General features: G+C 30.7%; 2 protein-coding genes across 2 annotated transcripts in view; one reads left to right on the top strand and one right to left on the bottom strand.

The window, feature by feature from the left end:
• Positions 1-22092, bottom strand: part of Lrp4 (LDL receptor related protein 4) — a 1066574-nt gene that overhangs the window by 275917 nt on the left and 768565 nt on the right. The gene's annotated exons all lie outside the window — the stretch shown is intronic.
• Positions 16739-22092, top strand: part of LOC118187828 (uncharacterized) — a 40336-nt gene continuing 34982 nt past the window's right edge. Inside the window, exons 1-2 of the mRNA XM_035358110.2 lie at positions 16739-16889; positions 17232-17309. Coding sequence (XP_035214001.1) covers positions 16832-16889; positions 17232-17309 — 136 coding nt within the window. The 5' untranslated portion in view covers positions 16739-16831. The remainder of the gene's footprint in view (positions 16890-17231; positions 17310-22092) is intronic.

A 22092-nucleotide genomic window follows, 5' to 3' on the forward strand; every position in this document is an offset into this window, starting at 1 on the left:
TAGGATCCTCATGAAAATTCCTTTTTATACTCCAGGTTTATGATAAAAACACCTATAGCCTAATTTCTCTATGTTTTACGTTACATTTTGGTGCCACATCGCCATCAAGCAACTTAACCTGGTTTACGACATTTGAGCGCATTAGGATACCATGCAAACCACCAAACACGGTACAGCTTCTGAATTTGTCATTATCTTGAACCTGTTTTACCCCAAACTGATTATAATGTGTAAGGTATAATTACTATCATTAAATTAATATCTTGAAAGGGTAACAGCAAAAACCATAAAAATGGGAAACAAGTTGCTGTTCTAACTAAATGGAAGTTATCAAATAATTAATCATTAATAGACTGGAAAATTGATAGTTTTGTGGTCCGTTTTCATGCCATGCAGTGTAAAAATTTTAATTTACCTCTCGAATTATAGCAATATATTTCTTATCACAAAGCAAGCAATGTCTTCGAACTTTTCATAATATATATTATACTTTCAATCAGTATAAAAATGTAGAATAAAATTATAAGTTTTCATTTGAAAATTGCTTTTAATCTTTGCTTCTAGGCTGGAGATTATGTTATGTTTCATATTAGAACAAGAATGTCTTGGCAGCACGTCTGAGAATTCACTCTTGGGAAGTTTATGGTACCACGCACTTACGCCTCCCGTTTAATGAGATCTAAAGACTGTAATAATAATTTGCAATTGATGGGTCCAAGAAGGCTATGCAAAACGACGTAAGGGATCTCAATAGTTACTAATGTCCGAGGAGACAGACATTCACCTGCATCGCTATCACGGATCTTCAGTTACATCACCTACCATGGAACAGGGAATCTGTTGTGTTGCAAAGCATTAAATATCAATATGTACGGTCAGATATATCTGTAGCGCTATGTATTGACAAAAAAGCGACCATTGCTTCGCCTTTTCTGGTCACTACAGTATAGTAGCTAGAGGAATTTGTGCTTGAAACAGCATTTTCAATAGTAACGAGTGGACGAAACAGTGGTAGTACGTTGTCTTTTCTGATTAATTCCACTTTTGCTGACAACATCATGATGGCAATGTTTGTGTATGGAGGCACCAAGAGGAGTGAAAGTTGGAAGCTTGCATTCTTTATTAACGCCTGGATTAATTATATGGGATTCATCTGTTTGCGTCTAGACCGCATATCCAGTAATTTTACTAGCCACCCTTTCCTTCTTCTACGTTTCTATTTTCTTAATTGCACTATATCCTCGAAGACTCGGTCGCGGCACTTTCTTCAGGAAAAAGCGAGATTTTACGTTGCCAACGAAATTGTCTTATGTTTCATCAATACATAGTGCATTCGACTCTTGTTTTAGTCAGCACATCTGTCTCAGACCAAAGCAATTAAAGAAAATTTTCTAATAGACTTTTACCCGTTTTTATTAACTTACTTTATGCCAGTATGTAAGGATGTATAGCTTAATCACCTTTTCTGTTTCATCCTGTCGTCAACATTACGCCAGTTCTTCTGCTATTATCCATCCAACGTTTCCTTCATTAGTAACCTATACTGTAAGTAAATAGGAATATTTCCTATTTCAATACATCCTAAAACTTTCATTTGTTGAGATAATGGTCATTACGCGATAATCCCGTGATGGCTTGTAGCCTATTTTATGTCAAAGCAAAGTCATCATAATAAAGCTTTCAGAGGATTCGCCAGTCTTTAAAGTCAGCGCAGTGGACAATTACTGAATGCATTGTCTTAGCAACTTTACTTGAAAAACATTAACTTACTCAGTCATTTAATCAGGAATTTGTAGTTCTGGTATAGTACCAGTGGAAGCTTAAAACAAAACAAAACAAAAATAAAGTGAACGGTCTACTGGAGACCAACTCGGTATTGCGAACTCTTCTGAAAATGAACAATACTCTTGAGAGTATATATAAATACTAGAACTGAATTTTACCATCTTAAAATTTGGCGAACTCGCCAGAAATCCAAATTCTGTAAGCACTGTTAGAGCGCCGTGTTTGAAAGATTATCCTGTACTTTCAATAAATCACACGCGTTAATTTTTGTTGTACAATTGTCATATTTTGTTTGAGAGCACCAGAAATGGGCATTATATATCTCTTTTTGTCTTTTATTATATAGTATATATATATATGTGTGTGTATGTGCGTGTAAAATAAAATAAATATTTAAATCAAAATACTAACTTTAATTTAAAATAGCCTCTTTATTCTCTATTTTAATTTGGGCATATCCTGTTTCTGCCTTAAATATAGTAAATGCTTATACTAAGCTCCTCAAAACTGCGTCATTTCAAAATTAACCCAAGTTAAATGATTCTTGTATAATGCTACTGACGTGAGCACTTAATAAAAGGCTTCAGCCAATAATAATTCCATTTTGGGAACCAAAACGTTTTAACAGCCAGTGAGAAAATGTGAAATGAAACTGATTCACTCTGGATCTAGATTTCTACTTAGACACGTAGCTTTCCTGCTGTTTTTGCTGACCTGCCAACATGCCACCGCTCGTTTCGTTTTCATCGACAGGCACAAATGCAAGGTAAGGATTCGGTAAAGGCAAAGATATGATAAAAGTAGGCTTGCATGTTGCTCTTATTATGATGTGTAGTTCATATTAAGAATGTTCTTCTCAAGAAAATTAAATTATTTTCAATCGGCACGACTGCTAACATCTCCGAAGCAACTATTTCTCCATGCATCTCCATGACAACGACTTTTAAATTATTTATACACATACCATTTTGTATATGCTTAAAATTTATTATTCCGCCCTGAATAATTTTTCGAAAGGAAAGGAAATGGATTATAAATATTAGATATCAAGAATTAAGCCGTATAAAAACAACACTTATCTTTTCGCGTAAACTGTTATTGATAAAAGTCAGTATTTGCTGACTTACATAGGGCTTTTAAAGTTACAGTAAAAAAGCGCGAATCGATGGGAATAGCATTGGATGAATCGGGTTAAAACGAAGCAGAGGATGAATCGGAGAAGAAATCATTAAGCCAGGCTATTGATTTATTATGGAAATCTCAAGTCACTTCTAAGTGAAAAGGGAACAGCTTATAATTTTCCCAAATTGCAAGTTATTTTGTCTTACATTTTGAATAAATTTGAACCTAGTTTCGCACACAACATTAAAACACAAACAGAAAGTCTCAAATAATATATTTACTTCTTCCGCATTTAGTGTAGAGACATTATTTAATTTCGGAATCAGGAGAGATAAAAAATTAGCAACGCCTTCCCCGGGACTCGAACCACGGGCCTCTCGAATGCGCACCGAGCGCGCCGACCACTACACAACGAAGGCATACTAAGAATGCAGGAGAAATACCTTATAAAGTCCCCCTTTTAAAGGGCGACTGGGGATTAGGGGACCCAATCGCCAAATCCTGGGAGGGGTGGAGAATCATCATACACACCCTTTTAATTACGGCGCCACTGTACATTTAATAGGTTATTTAGGAAGCAGGAAATATTGAAAAATGAGCAACGTCTTCACCGGGACTCGAACCACGGGGCTCGCGAATACGCGCCGAGCGTGCTGACCACTACACTACGAAGGCATGCTAAGAAGGCGGGAGAAATACCTTATAAGTGTTTTAATTAATTTAAATTTGCAAATCTTGAAAGGAGGGCAAATATTTTTGCGATTAACTGTACATATTCTAATCGAATGAGGAAAACTCTTTTATAATAAATAAATATTTTAAAAGTTCTAATAAAATATATGTAATAAAAGGAAATTTAGTATTAAAATATTCGAAACTGGTATTTAAAGAAATTACCTTTCATCTTTTCATAAAATAAATCGCTGAAAAATTATCCTACTTCTCCAGTATCCATTGCGTATTCCTAAAACACATTTTTCCTACACCCACTGCCCTAGAATGCTATTAAATAGTATGAGATAAGCGATGTGAAAATCGAATTCTTTCCTAAGAGATAAATATTTCTCTTAATAAAATCAGTTTCTTTCTGAAGCATAACACATTTATTATTTTTCCGCTACACGGAAAGAGGTAATGATGGCGGTGAATCATTTTTTAAACGTAATTCAATTCCTCAACTTTTTTGAAGTCTCAAGCGATTTGAATCAATTAAGAGTTTCAATAAAACGGAGATGAAAAGTTCATTTTGTTTATTTTTGCAAAGGAGGGGGAAATGAAAAGAGCTCGAATACCGTGGGATTAAAGATAATCTTTTGACTTATTAAAACCTCAAAAGTAATACTTTGATTTTAAACCTTTTCGAGTATTATGGAAGGAATTTTTTCCTTCTCCGTATATATGTTTTGATAAAATCCCCAAAAGTAAATAATTGTGTTATATTATTTGGTTTATTGGATTATAAATTCAAACAAAAGAGGTTTTTTTTCTGACAATTTTTGCGGCTTTTCTTGCGTGAGAAATATAATCGGATTGCGGATTTGACAAGATTTCTATATACATTTGAGATATTGTTCTGTCATCTTCTACGCTTCCCACATAAAATAATATGTTATAGTTGTCATAATTAATTTTTAATAAATTGGCAATTAATTTTGAATAATATTCTTTAAAAAAATCCTTACCTTAGAAAATTTTTAAATCACATTAAAATATTTTGTTGGAGATTTGGTTTCGTATCATGTAGGTTTATTTTTAATCAAAATTTAGGAATTCTTTGCTTTTTTATAAGCAATTGTAATCACTAGAGAGATGAATTTTACACCTTTTTGATAGTTTCTTTTTTATCAATTTCTAAAAAGCAACAACTTATATATTATGTTACTTTAAGAAAAAAAAATAATAACATCCATACGCAAATACATTATTGCAGTTCATATATTGTTCACTAGCTTTCCAGTGCTAGTTGTTCCAGAGCCTTTTATGATATCGTCTCTGCCTCTAAACATCTGGTATCCTATGGTCAGTTAATTTAAAATAAGAAATTCAAGGTTATTTTTTGCCTCCTTCCGATTTGATTTGTAACCATGGGAACAACAGCTGCGAAAAAAAGGTCGACTCGCTTAATTTGACGCCAATTCCGTTTCGTGAAAATCTCGTGAATGAGGTCTGATTTGTATTCTGCCTCAGTTTGTTTTCTTCACTTTGACGTTAGCCTAGGGCCACACGTGTTAATCCTGTGGCATTATTCACCGGACTTCATTGTCAGACCTCGTATTTCTATGAAGATAATCCCACATTTTTATTATAAGTCGTTTATAACGGCCTTTTCATCATCTGATATCATGCCATTGTTGCCTAATTGTTAATAAATAATGCTGTTTTCCTAGAAAGGATTTAATTAAGAAGGAAACTGATAATGTTAGTTACTTGAAATAAACTAGATTTCTTTATAAAACTGACTTTCAAACTGATATGATTTTTTTTTTTTAATTTCATGCTAGGAAGACTTTTGTACGTCTACTAAATGCAGATCTACATTTTGTCCAATTTCGACTTTGCTTAATATCTACTATTGAAATAAATATAAAATTTAATCTACTAGAAATTTAAAATTTTATAGTTAAATTCATAACCAGTGGCTAAGCGTTAAGATAGCTGGCACTAATACTTGTGATTCTATCAGAATTCAAATTTCAGTGAGTGGACTAGATGCATGGGAATTTTTATGGTTTTCGTCATCTGCAAGATGCTTTGTGACATGTTGCCATTTAGCATATCAGTCAGTTTCCCTTAAAACGTTCTCCACGAAAGCATCTTTTCTTTTACACAAATACCTCAAGCCTTGATGTTAATTTAATTTAATGATTTATTGTTTTTTATCAAATATAATTGATTTATTGATTTTTTGCTGAAATTTACTAATTTTTTGTCAAAATTAATTCTTAGGTGTGGTGCAAGGAAAAGAAAGGATGAAGTGTTTTTTACAAAGTTATAGGCTATTTTCATCTTTCGAGTGATTAAAAAGAATAAAACGTTTTAAAGAAAATTATGAAATAAAGCAATATACAAGTAATTACAAACATTGATGTTTTTCTAGTATAGTTACTATATTTTGTTCTATTTTTAATGCTGTAAAGCATCAATAACATATCAAAGAAATTTATGTTACAAACAGAGTAAAAATTCCATTACATTTTAGGTATTCATTGAATATAAGCCAGCCTTCAGAACTTACAAAATGAAATACCACCAACCATAAAATCGTATGACTCAGTTTTGAAAAGATGGGTTCTTTGCATATGAAAAAGGCAAAAGAACTTGTAATATTCAAGATTTTTTAGAGCAAAGACGCTGTACCGACGATGCTATCTTTCAAGGATTTGCCAACGAGTATGTATGCTTCAAACGTAATATCTTCTTCATTTTGAGGGATAAGATAGTTCTACAGCTCTCTTGCGTATTATAAAATCTGGAAACTACTCCGCTGGTATAGGACTGGGGTATTTTTCAATATCGTTTCAAATTGCTCTCAGTTCAATGGGAATATATTTTTTGTGATGCTTCTCCCTAAAAGCAAGTCCTTTCATGAGTTTTTGGTTTTGAAAGACATGAGATGTAAGATTAGAAGTGAATGAGATCGAAAAGAATTTTTCTTTGGAATATTTTAATGCATTTTCTGTTTCTTCTCCAAAAACTAATTGAAAGTTTTAGATAAAAAAAAAAGCGTTTTCTTACGTACAATTGATTGATGAAATTGGAAAGGATTATGGGTTATTTCATTCACTGATAAGCATAATATATACATTTATATTTATAATATTTTTTACTTTTATGCTAGTTGTCTTCAAACTCTGTTGCGAGGAGCCCAGAATTTCAAAGCAGCTCTTGTAAAGGCTCCAAATTAAAATTTCGAAGTCTAAATTACAAATGAAAAATTTCTTTGATACCGCATGTATCATAAAACTAAGCATCGAAAAAAAAATATCAAATAGATATTAATCGGTATTATTTATTATTACGGCATCTCTTTTTATGAACGGCATCAATATTATCTGTAATTAGGCAACGCAAACCATTATCAAATGGAAGATTAAACAATGCCTTATCGCATTTTCTTTCTTTTTTCTTTTTTTTTTTTTATTCCTTGTACAAAGTAAAGGAAGTATTGTAATTACGAAAAATTTTGGGTGTCATATTTCAACGAAAATATTCATTTCGACCGCTCTCGAAACCATCTCAACCATGTTTTTGAGTAACATGCGTATATATGGACAGAATAAAAATACTTTTTCGCGAAACGGAAAAAATGGATTCAGAAGAGATTTTTTTCGTGACGTCTATACGTATGTAGTACATATCTATATATCTCGCTTAGAACGTTGAATTGTGTATATGGGACAGCTATAATATTTAGTTGTGCACCTCTCTTTTTGGTTGTAATCGGGCGCACCATATATATATATATATATTATAAAAGTATGTTGTTTGTTATGTAAGTAACAAAATGGGTATATTCTGTTCAAGTAACAGAATGGGTATATATATATATATATATGTGTGTGTGTGTGTGTGTGGTGTACCAGCTTTTGTCAGGAATAAATACATTGTTGAAGAATCATAAATGTACTCGTAGCTTAAATTATCAGACGATAAGTTTAAAAAACAGGATCCATTTACTATTGGTCAGGAGAAATAGCAGTTACAAAATTAGATATCCGGAGTAAATAAAAAACAAATGCATCGTGACATTTAAGAAAAAGCCCCGATATTCTTTCGCGAGTCCTTTTATAGCCTATGGAAAGGCGGAGCTTCCAAGAAATGACGTCAGCCAATCCAGTTCACTTTAAAATTATCCAGAACATTCTATAACTGTACGTGTAGAAAAGGCGGGAAAAACAACTTGACTGCGGGGCTGTGGATTTAATTCCACGTACTTTCAAATAAGAGAACGTCCCCATTAAAAATGAAAAGAACATACAGTTAGAATTTTAAGTGTATTCTTGACTATGGAATTTTATTATTACAAATATATATATGCATAGAGTTGTAGAATTATCACAGATTTAAAATTTGATTAAGTGCGACTAAGCCTAACGGAACAGCCATTTGTTTACATTTGAAACTTTTTAGTAGAATAGTGAATTATGTCAGTTTCTGCGCCTTCAGTGTCTTTTTGCCAAGTGGGACCAAAAGTAAACTTTCAGTTTTGTGCACCGAAAAAAATCTGCCCTCTTGCCCGTTCGCCGATTTGCTTGTTTTTGCGTAGAATCTGAATTGTAAAAATTGCTTTTTAACTATTTGAACTGCTTTTGGTGTTTTATATTTTTCAATTTTTATTGAAGATCTTTTGAGTTTTGTGAAGACCTGAATTAATTGAATGAGAAATATATCTATAATGAAATCCAAGGAAATATGTTTAAATAAAATGCAGCAAAAATGTGTATAATTTAGGATGTACAAGGGCGTCATGTGGTGTTCACATCAGGTTTTTTTATATACGTATTAGCAATTTACGTTTGCAATGTATTAACGTATTTTCTTCAAAAAATATTAATAAAAAATAGTTTTACGGAGAATGCATTATATATGCTTCTTCATGGAAAGATGCATTTTACCTCGCATTCGATAACGTGAAAATGATCATTAAATAAAAACTACGTAGTAATAAAAGGCATTTGGAGGTGCTACGCCAAACAGCGCAGCGATTTGTTTACTGCTGGACAGAGGAACTCATTTTAAACTAAGGACTGTAAGCAACTTTCTCTGTTTGCTGTGAAAACTCGCATCTGCATCACCGAACAGCAATTATTTTCCGCAACTCATCATTTGACACTGTACTAGTTTAAATCAGCGTTGATTCGCGTGTTCTACATGAAGCGAAACGCGCTAAACAGAACTGAAGTGTGTGGGGGGGGGAAATTAGGAGGGTCGACCATTTTTCCGCAGGTGCTGTTCCCGTGCCTATGACTCAAATCCAGCGGCAAGGGGAAAAACTATGGTGTTCCTGCTTAAATTAACAGACTTTTAAGTAGCGAAAGAATCAACTCAGCCTTTACGATAGGAACAACACTTGACGGGAACACTTTTATTGAAGAAGTATATGCTCTGTATCTGACTACCAAATGAGCGAATGTGTATCCCTGAAAAAACAGTTAGAGAACATGTTTTTCGTGAACCATAATTTTCATTTTGAAATAAAAATAGGCAAATGTTCCTAGGCAAAATGTTGAAGAACTGTAGTGATTCGCTAAGTGGCGGAATAAAATCAGTGAGACACGGTTCGCCAACATCATGGATTTAACCTTTCGAAGTTCTTGTGGCGATTGTCCTTGTAACAAAGAAATGCTTCTGATGTTATATTAAAAGGAGGAATCGTGAAAATATGGCAGCCATAAAAAGAATTCTTTAGAAAGAGAATTTTTTCTCTTTGACTGCGAATAAACATTCTTAGGTAAACATGCTTAAATAACGCCAATTTTAACCCATGGTTGAATTTACGCTATTCAAGGAGCATATACTGAGTTCTGGTTGTAGACGTGAGAAAGAACAGAGCCAACAGTTATGGCTGTTCAGTAGTAACCTTCAGGTGCCGCTGTGTGCTGTCCGCTTCACACGGCAATCATTAAGCTTGACAGGAGAGCCAATAGTTGCGCCCAGGAAGAAAGTCTTCTTACTCCACATGTTACAAAGATAAATTTATAATTTGTGAGAGTAATACGAAACCTTCTGCAAGTCGTTCGAAAATTTCTTCTGTTCTACAGAGTAAATATCAGTTTGCGTCGACTTAAGATTTTCGTCTTACGTTACAGCTTAACTCATGTTTACAGGAGTTGTCGTTTTGTTTCTTTGTAGAGTGACTGATAGTCAAAAGTCAATGTAGTCACGATATATACTTTTTTATATTTCGTTCATTATATCTGACATGTCAACGCAAGCCCAAATATTAGAGGATATTTCTTTACATGCTTTGTTATAGTTTTCTAAAATCCGTAGAAAAACATTCATCAAAATTAACTGATTTTAAGGCTAATAACAAAGAATTTATTGGATTAAGAGCTGAAGCTTTCACAAAATATTCTTGATAATTAAATTAGTTACTTGATTATTATTATATATTAATATTATTATTATAATTATTACCATCTTTAATAGTAGTAGAAGCATACCATGCTTGCTGACCGTACGAGTTTACAAAGGAACAATGCTAAACTTTTCCATCCCCCCTTGATAGGACAGCTGATCATGATAGTAGAAAATGTCTTAAAATTACGAGCTGTTATAATTTGCATTATCATTCCCTTTTCCCCTCTTAGTGTTTGAATCATCAAACTGGCTTCTACGATTTTTTTTCTAAATCTGGCATTCAATTCAGTATGAAAATCACTATTTTCGCCTTCCAAATATTGTGAGATGTTTGCCCTAGAAAACAAATTAAATAATAATTTGGCATCCGTTAAAAAGAAAGTTTTATTAAATTTCATATTATATTTTACCATTTTTAACTAAGTTATAAAATAAAACAACCTATTAATGTTATTCAGGTATTTCCAATTATATCACACGAACTTTTGCATCCAAATTTTTAATTTTTGGTTTAAAAAAATTAGTTGTTATTTATCGAGAGGAGGTACATTAAATTGCTGCATTAATTACCTAATGCTTCCTTTCTAGATAAATTTTAGAAAAATCTTCTCAGCAAAATAATTTAAAATTTAAGATTATACATCGATATTTCGAAACGCTTAGTAATGTTGTAATAGATTTCGAGCTAAGTTTTTTTTTAATCTAACTCTTAATTTCTCTAAATTTTTAGATTATTACTTTAATTAACAAAAATATTTCTAGCACACTTTTACATACTTTAGTACCGAATAATTGGTTGCACTCCAGTATAACACATACCATTGCTAATAAATAGTATTGGTAATAAAGATTTAAGTCAGTTTAATTTAAATATGACAAAGCACACAAGAATACCTACCAACGGAGGTGGGAATTGAATTTTTAAGTCTAGTTCAAACACCATGATTATTATTATCAAAGAAAGATGGTAAATCAATAATAGCATTAACAGATGTAATTTATAAAATATATGATTCGCTTGCTTTATAATAATCTAATTTATAATAATATTATAACACTATTTGTTCTAGAATTGTAATTAATGGAGAATGTTTCTAATGCCAATATGCCTACTTACTAATACGTTTTATTAGTCCAAAGGGATTTGAATCCCGAAGGACTATTAGTTTCGTTTTGGCATTTTGCGTCGGACGGATAAATGTCGGTTCACTTTTCAAACTGTTGCCATAAAATGTTAGAGTCCTGCATTATATTTGAAGAAATTAAATAATGAAAATCTGCGTAAATGTATGTATATTTCTCACATTGTCATAAAATAACGGTACATAGAGTCATCGAATTTTGAATAACGTAATCCTCCAACGAATATGAGCATGTGGAAGACCAAATTTGAAATTTGAAATTTCTTTTATGATCGATTTCCTATTTTTTAAAACTTTGACGAATTTTTGATTAACAAACTCAAGGATTTCAAAGCGAGCAATGGCAACGTTGTGCAGAAAAAACATTTTTATCTCCAGCGCGTGAGTCTCTGTATCGGAAATTCTAAAGATATGCTCGTTTTAAAACTATTTTGCGATATTGCTGTTGCACTGGATCTTATGGTTTAAGTGCGAGGAACATGATATTTAATAAAGAAAGGTAACACACAAAATGTTAAAAAACGCCCCTTTGGACGTAATTTAAAATCTGAAACATTTCAGATTTTATAATTTTTATAGGTTTCCATTTAATTTTTTTTTTATCTGCTAGTTGTTGCATTTTTTACTATTGTTCAAGTAATTATCCTTCTTATTAGATATTCTTTACTTGCTCTTATGATATGTAAATTTATTTCTTTATTTTTCATCTGCAGTTGGCTGTCATTCGCTTCGAAAAACTAAATAGTAACCTTCAGCTTTTTGAAAAGGGAGGATGTGTGAGAACTCTGTAGTGTCTAAGGGAAGAGGAAAACTTCTTCCCCTTTACAAGATCCTTAAATTCTCCGGGCAGGCAAAGGGAAACCTTGATTCGCACAGCTGGGCTATACCGAAAGGCGCTAATTTTAAGTACTCTTCTTTATATAAAGTGCTTACATTATTTATATAATTTTAAATGTTTTCTAATGTTTTGTTTTAAAGGTTGGTTGAATTCTACCACAGTTATGTATTTAAGGAGTACACAAAAAATATTTTTTTGATGATTCTTCAGAAGCATTATTTGAGGTGTTCCGTGAAAATATCTTTTAAGCATTTTTCAAAAGTATAATTTTGGGGATTCTGTAAAAATATTTTTTTGAGTTCCATAAAATTATATTTTAAGAAGTCCACAAAAAATATGATTTTTCAAAGTTTCAGAAAAGAAAATTATTGTTTTAAGGGTTCTCTTGTTTCTCAAAGTTTGAAAATCTTCTGCTGTAAAACTGAAGGTATAATGGTATGTATTACTATTTTACTGAAGGTATAATGGTATGTATTACTATTTTACTGAAGGTATAATGGTATGTATTACTGTTTTACTGAAAGTATAATGGTATGTATTACTATTTTACTGAAGGTATAATGGTATGTATTACTATTTTACTGAAGGTATTACATACTGTATTACATATAAAAAGAATTTTAATTTGCGCTTTAAGTAAGAGATAGAAATATCAAAATAATCAAAATTTTACCTAGTGTAGAATAAGATGTAACTTCCCTAATTTATTATTTTCGTGCTATCGGTGGCATTTCATGTCTTATAAAATTTATATCTTCAGGTATCATTAATTGCTGTTTTTTCTATTTCATTTGGAAAAAGGTTCTCCACGAAAGCATCCCACCTCCTTTGGTAGATATCCTTGTGTGCTTTGTCATATTTAAATTAAACTGACTTAAATCTTTATTACCGATACTATTAGCAAACACTTAATTTGCTTGCTGAATCCGAAAATCTAATTTGGCAGAAGGAAATGAGTTTCTAAAGTATTTTAAAATAATGATTTTGCAAGGGAAAAAATTCTTTAGCCTTCCCTTCGTGAATTAGCAATAATTCAGAAATTTCCATCCTTCCATGATAGAAACTGAACCGGTTCATTAGATAGTTTAATTTAATTGCAATAAGAAATTAGTTTTTATTTCTACTGATTATTTTATGAACATCGCTTTTCAGTAAGTTTTAGTTTTTCTGAGTGCGTTTAAAGATCACTGGCTTTCGGAATTCTAATTTTTTTTTTTTTTTTTTCTGTATTTTCACTTTTTTAGTCCAAAAAATGAATTGATTTTTAAATTGAACTAAAATTAGATACTTAAAATATACGCAAATTTAAGAGATCTAATTTTGTTATTTTTTAACCTATTGCATTAGACTTTTGTTAATTTTATGGTAATACCAAAGGCAAAGATAAAATTTATATAGTTATGTAAATATCATTTTATATTCTCATGCTCTACGTAAAAGAGTGTCAATCTAAAGCAGAAAAAAGAAGGAAAAAACGCTTAGTGGGGCATGGGTTTTAAACAAATCTCTATCGATTTCGAGACAACTGAGTAACATTTTTTTTGCCTTCGATAGCAAAAATGAATATGTAAAACTTTTGTGGTACAGAGGACGAGGGATCTAAGTCGGTGAGGCATCAGAAGTTCATTTATAACATTATAAATTGTAAAAATCTAAAAACCATTAATTTAATAATAACACTAGAAATTGAGAAAAAGTTGTTAAAAATAAATTATTAGAAATAATAAATATATAAACAGAAAGAGAGAATAAAATTTACAAAAAATCCGAAAGCTTTAAGATTTTATTCTACGTCCAAAGATGAGTTTGTTTATTTATACATACACGCACGTTCCGAGAACGTTTGGGCTAACGCCCCTTTGGGCCAAAAAGATTAAGAAAGAGCATATCCTTAGAACTTTCGATAGACAATCTCGCGCGCTGGTGATAAAAATATTTATTCCTCACAGTGTGTTGCCCCTTCTCGCTTTGAAATCGTTGTGTTTCCTAATAAAAATTTTGTCAAAGTTGAAAAAATCTGAAACACATAATAAAACAAATTCGAAATTCAAGTTTCGAAATTCAAGGTGCTAATATTCGGGTGGAGGACTACGTTATTGAAAACTTGATGGCTCAAGGTGTCATTGGTTTTTCACAGTGCGAGAAACATACATACATTCATGCAGATTCTTCATTATTTAATTTCCTTAAATATAATACAGGGTGATAATATTTGGTGGAAGCAATTTGAAAAGCGATTCGACGCCGTTTAAGTGATTTGACGCAAAATGCCGTTTCCAGACTAATAGCCCTCCAGACTAATAGCGACTTTGGACCAAAATAATTAAATACTATGTTATATTATAACTCTAAGAATAACCCAGTTTATGAAATGTAATGATCAGTGATCTGGTAAATGTGATATGGAATGCGATAGAAAGATGGAAGTAAGGGTATTAAATCAAATTCTTTATGAACATTGCGCTGAATATTTGAACTGTTACTGTAATAATTACTGTAATTTGAACTGAACTGTTACTCGCTGACTGAGCATGCCACCGATCTGAAGCCGTACACTAAATACTTTGAATAGACGACTGTTTATTCTCGCATACAATAAAGAAAAATAGTCGTTTCATACGTGATACGAGAAAAGTTCAATGTATTCCTTTGAGAGCTTAATATTAGAATAAAATTGGTCCGGCTCTCCTAGAATGGTTGTTTCGCGAAGAAAGGTCGGGATTCCTTAATTCTTAGAAGAAACTTGCAACAAATACATTTATTTATTTCTCAGAATAAACTTCTAGATGTCGCCGTCATCATCTACTTTTGTTATCACCGCTATTGTACTTATCACATTTTGGAGAGAATTTCACCTGGTCCCGACGGTGGTAACCATGGTCACAGAAAATACGACTCGCAAGTTTTTGGATCCCAGGATTTTGCGCGATGTACCAAAAGCTGTCATTTGTAACAATGCCTTGTTTTAAACTTAAGTTTTTAACATCGCGTTATGTAATAAAGTTCTGTTTTGTGAGTGAGATTCGAAACGAAAACGGCTGCACAAACTGGAATTTTTTTTTAATTTGTTGCCTTCAGAAAATGAGGTTCTCTGTTTTTAAAATTTCATTGCTGGCGTTCCAGAAGATGCCGAGTTCAGGTAAAATATACCAGGCTTAAATCTCGACACGCGGATACGTGAAGTATGTACAAATAAATTGTAAATATAACTGTATAAATAGAGTTTTATTAAAAGCTCATTCTTCAGCAGCCGCTATTCAATGTCAGGATATTAACTGGTCTATAATACAGTTTCATGGTCTATAATACAGTTTCATGAAATATCTAAGGAGTCACTAGAGATATTTCACTATGGCATAGATAACACAGCTGGAGTAAAAGGATTTTGAGTGTAATAAAACACATAGATATATGTTAAACAAGAATTCACACTATAATTGCTAATTATTTTTTCTTGCACTTCAGTTTGCCTCTTGCATTATTCACAGTACCTCTTCTGAAATTCGCACAAATTCGTTCCCTTCTTAAACTCGATAGCTTTCCACAGCTTGTTGTATACCTTTCTTTCAGATACTTCTCCAAGTGGGATTTTCTTGCTTACATTCGGTTTCAACCACCTTCTCGATGTATTCATCTATATGAAATCTTCTTAATTGAAGTGTTTTGAAGCTTCTTTCATTCTTTAGCATATATTTCTATTCTCTAAACATTCTTGTCCCTTGGTAATAAGATTAGAGTGATTTATATTATGGCAAATCACTTGAGAGCTGTTTGGATGTTTTCGTGCATGATGTTTCATGGGCAAGTCGCTCATACTCATGCTACATATGGAGAAAAACGCAAAAACTCCTAAGCAAACAGCCAGTTCACCAAGATTTAAACCCAGCTCGAGCTTCCAGGAATCAGGGGTTTTACCGTTGGATTACTAGTGGGTATTTTTTATGGTCGTGATTTAAAATATAGCTTAGGTTGTAGCTTATAACGGCCACAGAGCATAAATAAGTAAAATGTGAATTGTCTCTTAACATGTCTACTTGGATTCTGTTTGGTTGTTTGTTTTTCTCTAGTATCATTGTTTAGCTGTTATGTTAATTAATAATTTCTTCGTTAATTTGTTTGAAATACAAAAGAAGCTAATAATACGAGGTTGCGTGTTACCTTTCTGTACTTTTTAAAATGCATTTTTCTCATGCCATAGATCGCTAAAAATAATGATGGATAAGAATAATACAGAATAGTTGTAGAGTGATTAGATTATTTCGAATAAAGAAACTTAGAAAAAAAAATCATTGTTCTCGCCAGGAGTCAAACTCCGGACCTTCCGATTGCTGTCTGGATATGCTTTCCAGTTACACCATGCAAGCAAGCACTGAGGAGAGAGAATAATAATAATTTTACATAGTAATTAATAGATAAAGGAACTATAGATGAGGATTAGATAAAACTTTTCAAATAAAGGCAAACTGTTGAAAACGAAATTTGCAGATTGTTTCGTTGAATTTCGTAACAATAATGCAACGCCCAACAATTACGCTTTCTAGTAAACATTATAAAAATAACTAGTATTTATTATTCACTGACACTGTAGTGAAGGTTTTAAACAAAATTCACCGTTCTGATCCAACATCAAACTGTTTATTTTTCAAACTTACAAAACTGAGACATTTCCGGCGCGAGGATCTTCATCGCATCTTCCAACGAGAATCCTTTAAGCTCGAGAACTTTTACATTTCTCAATACATAATTATTTGGTAGCGTAGCAACGTAGGGACGTTATAACGCATTTAAATGCTTCAGTTATTCTGATGAGCTGAAGTAAAATTTCATATCGGTTTGTGTCCCATATGGGAAAAATTAAACGATGCTGCAGTTTCAATTTCTAGTCTTCATTTTTGTTAATTTTAACTCTCATGGCTTGAGTAAGAAGTCTTTAATTTAATATTAAAATATTTAATTATTAATTTCTACGAATTTAAATTAAACTTTAGTACATTTAATAGGATTTTAAAAAGTTCAAATTGATGACATCAAAGTCGATTAAAAATTTTTCTTCATTGGTTTAATCCTAGTATATGGTACACACGGGATCTGGCGATTTTTAGAGATATGATGATAAGCAGTAAACGAGTCATGTTGGTGTTGACGACAGTTTTCAAAATCGTGCCAAGGCCGTGCCGTATACTAGGATTTTACCTCTACATATTAAATTATGTTACAAAAAATCATTAATGAGCACATTTTTATTTCCTGCTGTTTTTCAGCGTCAGCGGATAGCTTATCATGGACACCTACACAAAGAAACCTCAAGAATTCTGATGAATTTGACTTCAAAACTAGAGGTAATGCAGATTTCAGTTTAACACTCACTTTCGATGTAATGTTTAACATTATGTGTATTAGAACGTATTTTATAATTATACTAATAGTATAAATGATTATTAAAATTTATTTTTATTTAATTATTTAAGATAAGTATGCAAAACATAGGGCAAAAATTGAAGCTTTAATGAGAAATTGTAACTCGTATTCATAGCTATATTCAGTCACTTGATTAAGGTGTAGGTGTATTTAATTATGGCAAAGCACACTAGGGCTATCTGACTAAGGGGAGGGATGCCTTTCGTGGAGGACTTTCTAAGGGAAACCGGCTCGTATACACGTTACACATGGGGAAAACCACGAAAACACCCATGCAGCCAGCCCGTTCGCGGGATTCGAACCTCGGACCGAACTACCAGTGTTCAGCGACATTACCACTCGGCCGCTGGTGGGCCGTCACTTGATTAAGAACTCCATTAATCTGTATTTCCGTTTATATTAATTTATGCTTTACCACCTATATTATATGTTGCTATAATAAATTATACTATAATATATAATGAACAGGCTATATATAAAAATATACAGTATAAATATCACCTCTAACACATGCAAATATGGATACAACCTGTAATTTATATAAAACATTGGTAAAATTACTGTTACACTATTTAATATACTAGGTTATAGTTTATGATATAGTACAAATACCATATTTTACTATTATAATGGTTTAATAGAAGCTGATGTCGTAATTGTACTCTTTGTACTACATATTACATAAATTGTATAATAATACTATTTCTGTAATCTAGCATAAATAGTATTATTTAATTGTATTGTTATAATAGTATAAATTGCAGTCAAAAGCGTAATTGTAATATTTATAGTATAGCACCAATAATATTCTATTTGCACTATTTTTAATATTTATTATATTTTTATTATTATCTGTAGTTATACTATACTATAGCTATACGTATTACATAATAAGTATAACTTTCATAAAAATTAGCACAAATTTCAGCTATATAAAATTTATATAGATAGATATAAGCAAGTGAAAATTTAAACAAATTTAAATTTAAATTTTAACAAACACGTATAAAAGTAAAAAAACAAATTTAAAGCCTAAAAAAAGAAAAAAAGCCAAAATATTTTTTTAAGAAAAATTTTAAAAAATGTGCAAACATATAAAAGATTTAATTCTCGAACTAATCTACAATATCATTTAAATACAGAAGCATAAGCAAATCAAGTGCAAAACCAATTCATGAAAATAAATTCACTAATTTAGCAAATTAAAAATAAACTAAACAATTTTTTTTTTTAAATGCATAAGTGAATGACTGTAGAGTAGGCAGGAGACAGACTTATCAAGGGGAAGTTGCCTCCAAACCTAACTATACAATCATTCAATTCGTGTTTCGTCATTCATGCAGGCAAGGGTAAAAGTCAAAACCAAAAGTAAAAAGAAATACCAATAAAGTGGTACCCTTAGAAATTAACATTTAAGAATTAAATATAAGTATAAAGTTCTAAAAGGAAAATACTAATGAAGTCTTTTGAGAAACAAGCAAGTAAAGTCAAGTATTAAATTAAACTTTTTTTAAAATATTAATTTTTTTTGTAAAAAATAAAAAATCTAGAAACCAATGTATTTTAGAAACCCTTGTCTACAGAAACCTTCCCTACACGAATATGTATATCAATAAAAAGAAACTAAAAAAGAACTAGACATAATCCATATTAACCAATAAGAAACAAAAAGAACTAATTACAATTTTTAAAAAACAAATATATATTTAAAAATATAATTTCATGTTAGAAAATACTTAAATACTACATAAAAAATTAAAAAAAAAATACTTAAAGCAAGTAAATAGTAAGTTTTAATTCTAACTTACCTACTATATGAGTGTTGGGGTCTGCAAAAGTGTTGTTAAAGAGAAGTAAGTGTGTGCTTCAAATTATATAGATGGCTCTTATGTAGGTAAAGTTGAGTGTCAAGCTGCTATCTTTGTTATATTAAATATTTTTTGTAAACATTAATATTAAAAAAATTAAATTAAAAATTAAAAATCTTAAAGGTAGTAATTATCAATTATTTAGGAAGTTAAGTAGCTGAGCCAATCAAGAGATGTAAGTTTGCTTGAAGGAAAATAAAGTTAAGTGGTATTGTGAATAAAAAATGTAAACTGTTTGTAATGTGAAATGTGTGTACTGTTGAAAAATTGTGTAAAAATTGTAAAAAAAAACGTTAAGTGAAAAATTTTTTGTGTGAAAATTGCAAATAATTAAAGTAATTAAGAAAAGCTGAAATGTTTTAAAATTAAAGTTTTAAAGTAAAATTTCCCAAAATTTTTTGAAACGAAGTCCTTAAAAAACCTCTAAAAATTCCCAGAAATTTCCCAAAAATTCCTTTAGGAAGTTAATTAAAAGTTATATTTAATTAAAGAAAATATTAAAAGTTTAATGAACTTGATTTCAATTGGTATATCAAAACTTAACTAAATACTGGCTAAAGTATGGAAAATTAGAAGAAGAAGATTAAAATCTTCACTCAATTCGGGCTATAATTGAGACTTTTGAAAAGAGTTGGCCCTTTATTAGTAAAAGGAAAGAATCCAGTATTGATTAAATATACATATTTACAAAATATTTACAATAAAAATTTACAAGATAATTTCTTTACTCTTCTATATCCTTCATTACCCTCCAGTTAAGGTTTAAGGTAATGTTATCATATCCAAAAGAGCCAAAAAATTATAAAGTCAATGCCTGCCTTTTTAATATATAAATTAATAAATTTTGGTGGTACTTGGTTATCAACTTGAACATTAATTAGCTTTATTATTTCTTCCTTTAAATCGTCTATTTCAGTACATATATTTTTTATTCTGATTATTTGGCTATGAAACGTGTTTTCTATTACTTTTCTAGATATATTAGAGTTCCAATTAATTAGTTTAATAGTATGAAAATGGAAATTCCTTCTTTTATCAAATAATTTAATTTTGCTGTGTTTAATAATTTGCAGGTCTAGGAATTCAATAGTATCTTGATTCGTATTCGTTTTATTAAGTGTTAAACTATTTGGGTAAATTTTGAATTGCTCAAAAGTAGAATTATTATTGAAAGTTATAATATCATCAATGTATTTAAAAGTATGAGCAAAGAGCTTTAATTCATTTTTATTTAAACTTAGTTGGAATTTTTATTCAAAAGTAAAAAGAAATAGGTTACAAATTTGTGTAAAACTGTTTGCTCCCATAGGAATTCCTCTAACTTGCTGAAAGATCTTATTATTGAATTTAATGTAGTTATTAAATAATGCACAATTGAGATAAGTATTCCATCTTTCAATACAAGGGATGTCAAGTATGTCAGGAAAAAGTTGTGGGAGTTGCATTAAACTAGTAAAAATTTCTTCTAATGGTAGAGAAGTACAAAGGTTTTCAAAGTCATAGCAGTTAATGTTTTTGATTGTTAAACTTTTAAAACTGCTGAGAACTGGAGCATTATTATAAATAATCCAACTATAATTGTGTTAAGCTTTCTATACAATATAAAAAATACGTACAAGCTCTTTGTACAAGTGAAAATACATAAAAAGAATAATGCTGTTACATATATGCTATTTCATTATGATATTATTATACATTTTGCTTAAGTTACACTAATGTATTGAATGCTGAATTCTTAAAATAATAAGCTATACTACTTGTTTTTTATAAAATGTCTAATTTCTTTAAAGCTTTTACCGTACAAGTTTCTTAAGTTACTTTAGTTTTTATCTATTTATTCAAGTTATTTTAAGTTAACTATTGGGAATCCGTCTCAATTTGCTTTATTAAAATTTACTTAAAGAAATTATATTATATAGAATATATATACTTTAGAATATTCGAGACTTAAGGGTCGATAAGATGGTACAGAACTTGAAATTATCTACCAAATACATTTTTTTACTTAAGAGTCCAACAATTTTCAATATATTAGTGCGAAGCTTTCTTCAGTTTATTCGGATAGTTATAACTTCCGTCAAATTATTATTCAAATCATATTGGTATGTAAATGTCATTTAGTTTTGTTATTGTTTTCAAGCTTTATGTTTAATACCTAAATCGTGATAGTGTAATACATACACAGTTAGATGTTCCTGTCTTTTGCACTACATTTTCAGTCGTTTAATTCAGAAAAATTATTCTTTTCATTTCTAACAAAAAATACAACTAATTATAAATATAATACATAGTAAAACAACACAACGAATGATAAATAGAATTAATAGTAAACTAACGCTTATAATTAAGGAAAGTAGGAAACAATTATAATACTTTAATGATATAGATCAAGTACTTAAACAGACAGCGGGAGATATGGGAACAAAAAAAAATATTCTCCTCAAAATTAAATAAACAGCTTGAGATAAACTACACGAATGGTGCACAATTTTCACTCTACATCCCTTTCAATGATCATTTTAATTAATAACAATTTACAGTTGAAATAGCTGAAGAAATGACAGATCTTCATTAACGGTTTGACAAATAAGCCGTAGCAGTTACCATTTCATTTCTGATTAATTTATTACTTACCCAGTTTATTGCATTCTGCAGTAATAACATCTCTGTTTATTTATCTAATTAGAATAAACTCACTTTTCATTCTACTAGGAATTAAATGAAAAACGTGCACAAAATTAATTTGTAAATGAATTAAATGCGTACTTTCCCATACAAGATAATAACTGAAATATTTAATTAGAAAGTTTTAATGAATTTAAATTGTTTCAATATA

The sequence above is a fragment of the Stegodyphus dumicola genome, chromosome 7 (genome assembly GCF_044657685.1).
Source record: "Stegodyphus dumicola isolate Sdum_Otavi_A_Nest chromosome 7, ASM4465768v1".
Lineage (NCBI taxonomy): Eukaryota > Metazoa > Arthropoda > Arachnida > Araneae > Eresidae > Stegodyphus > Stegodyphus dumicola.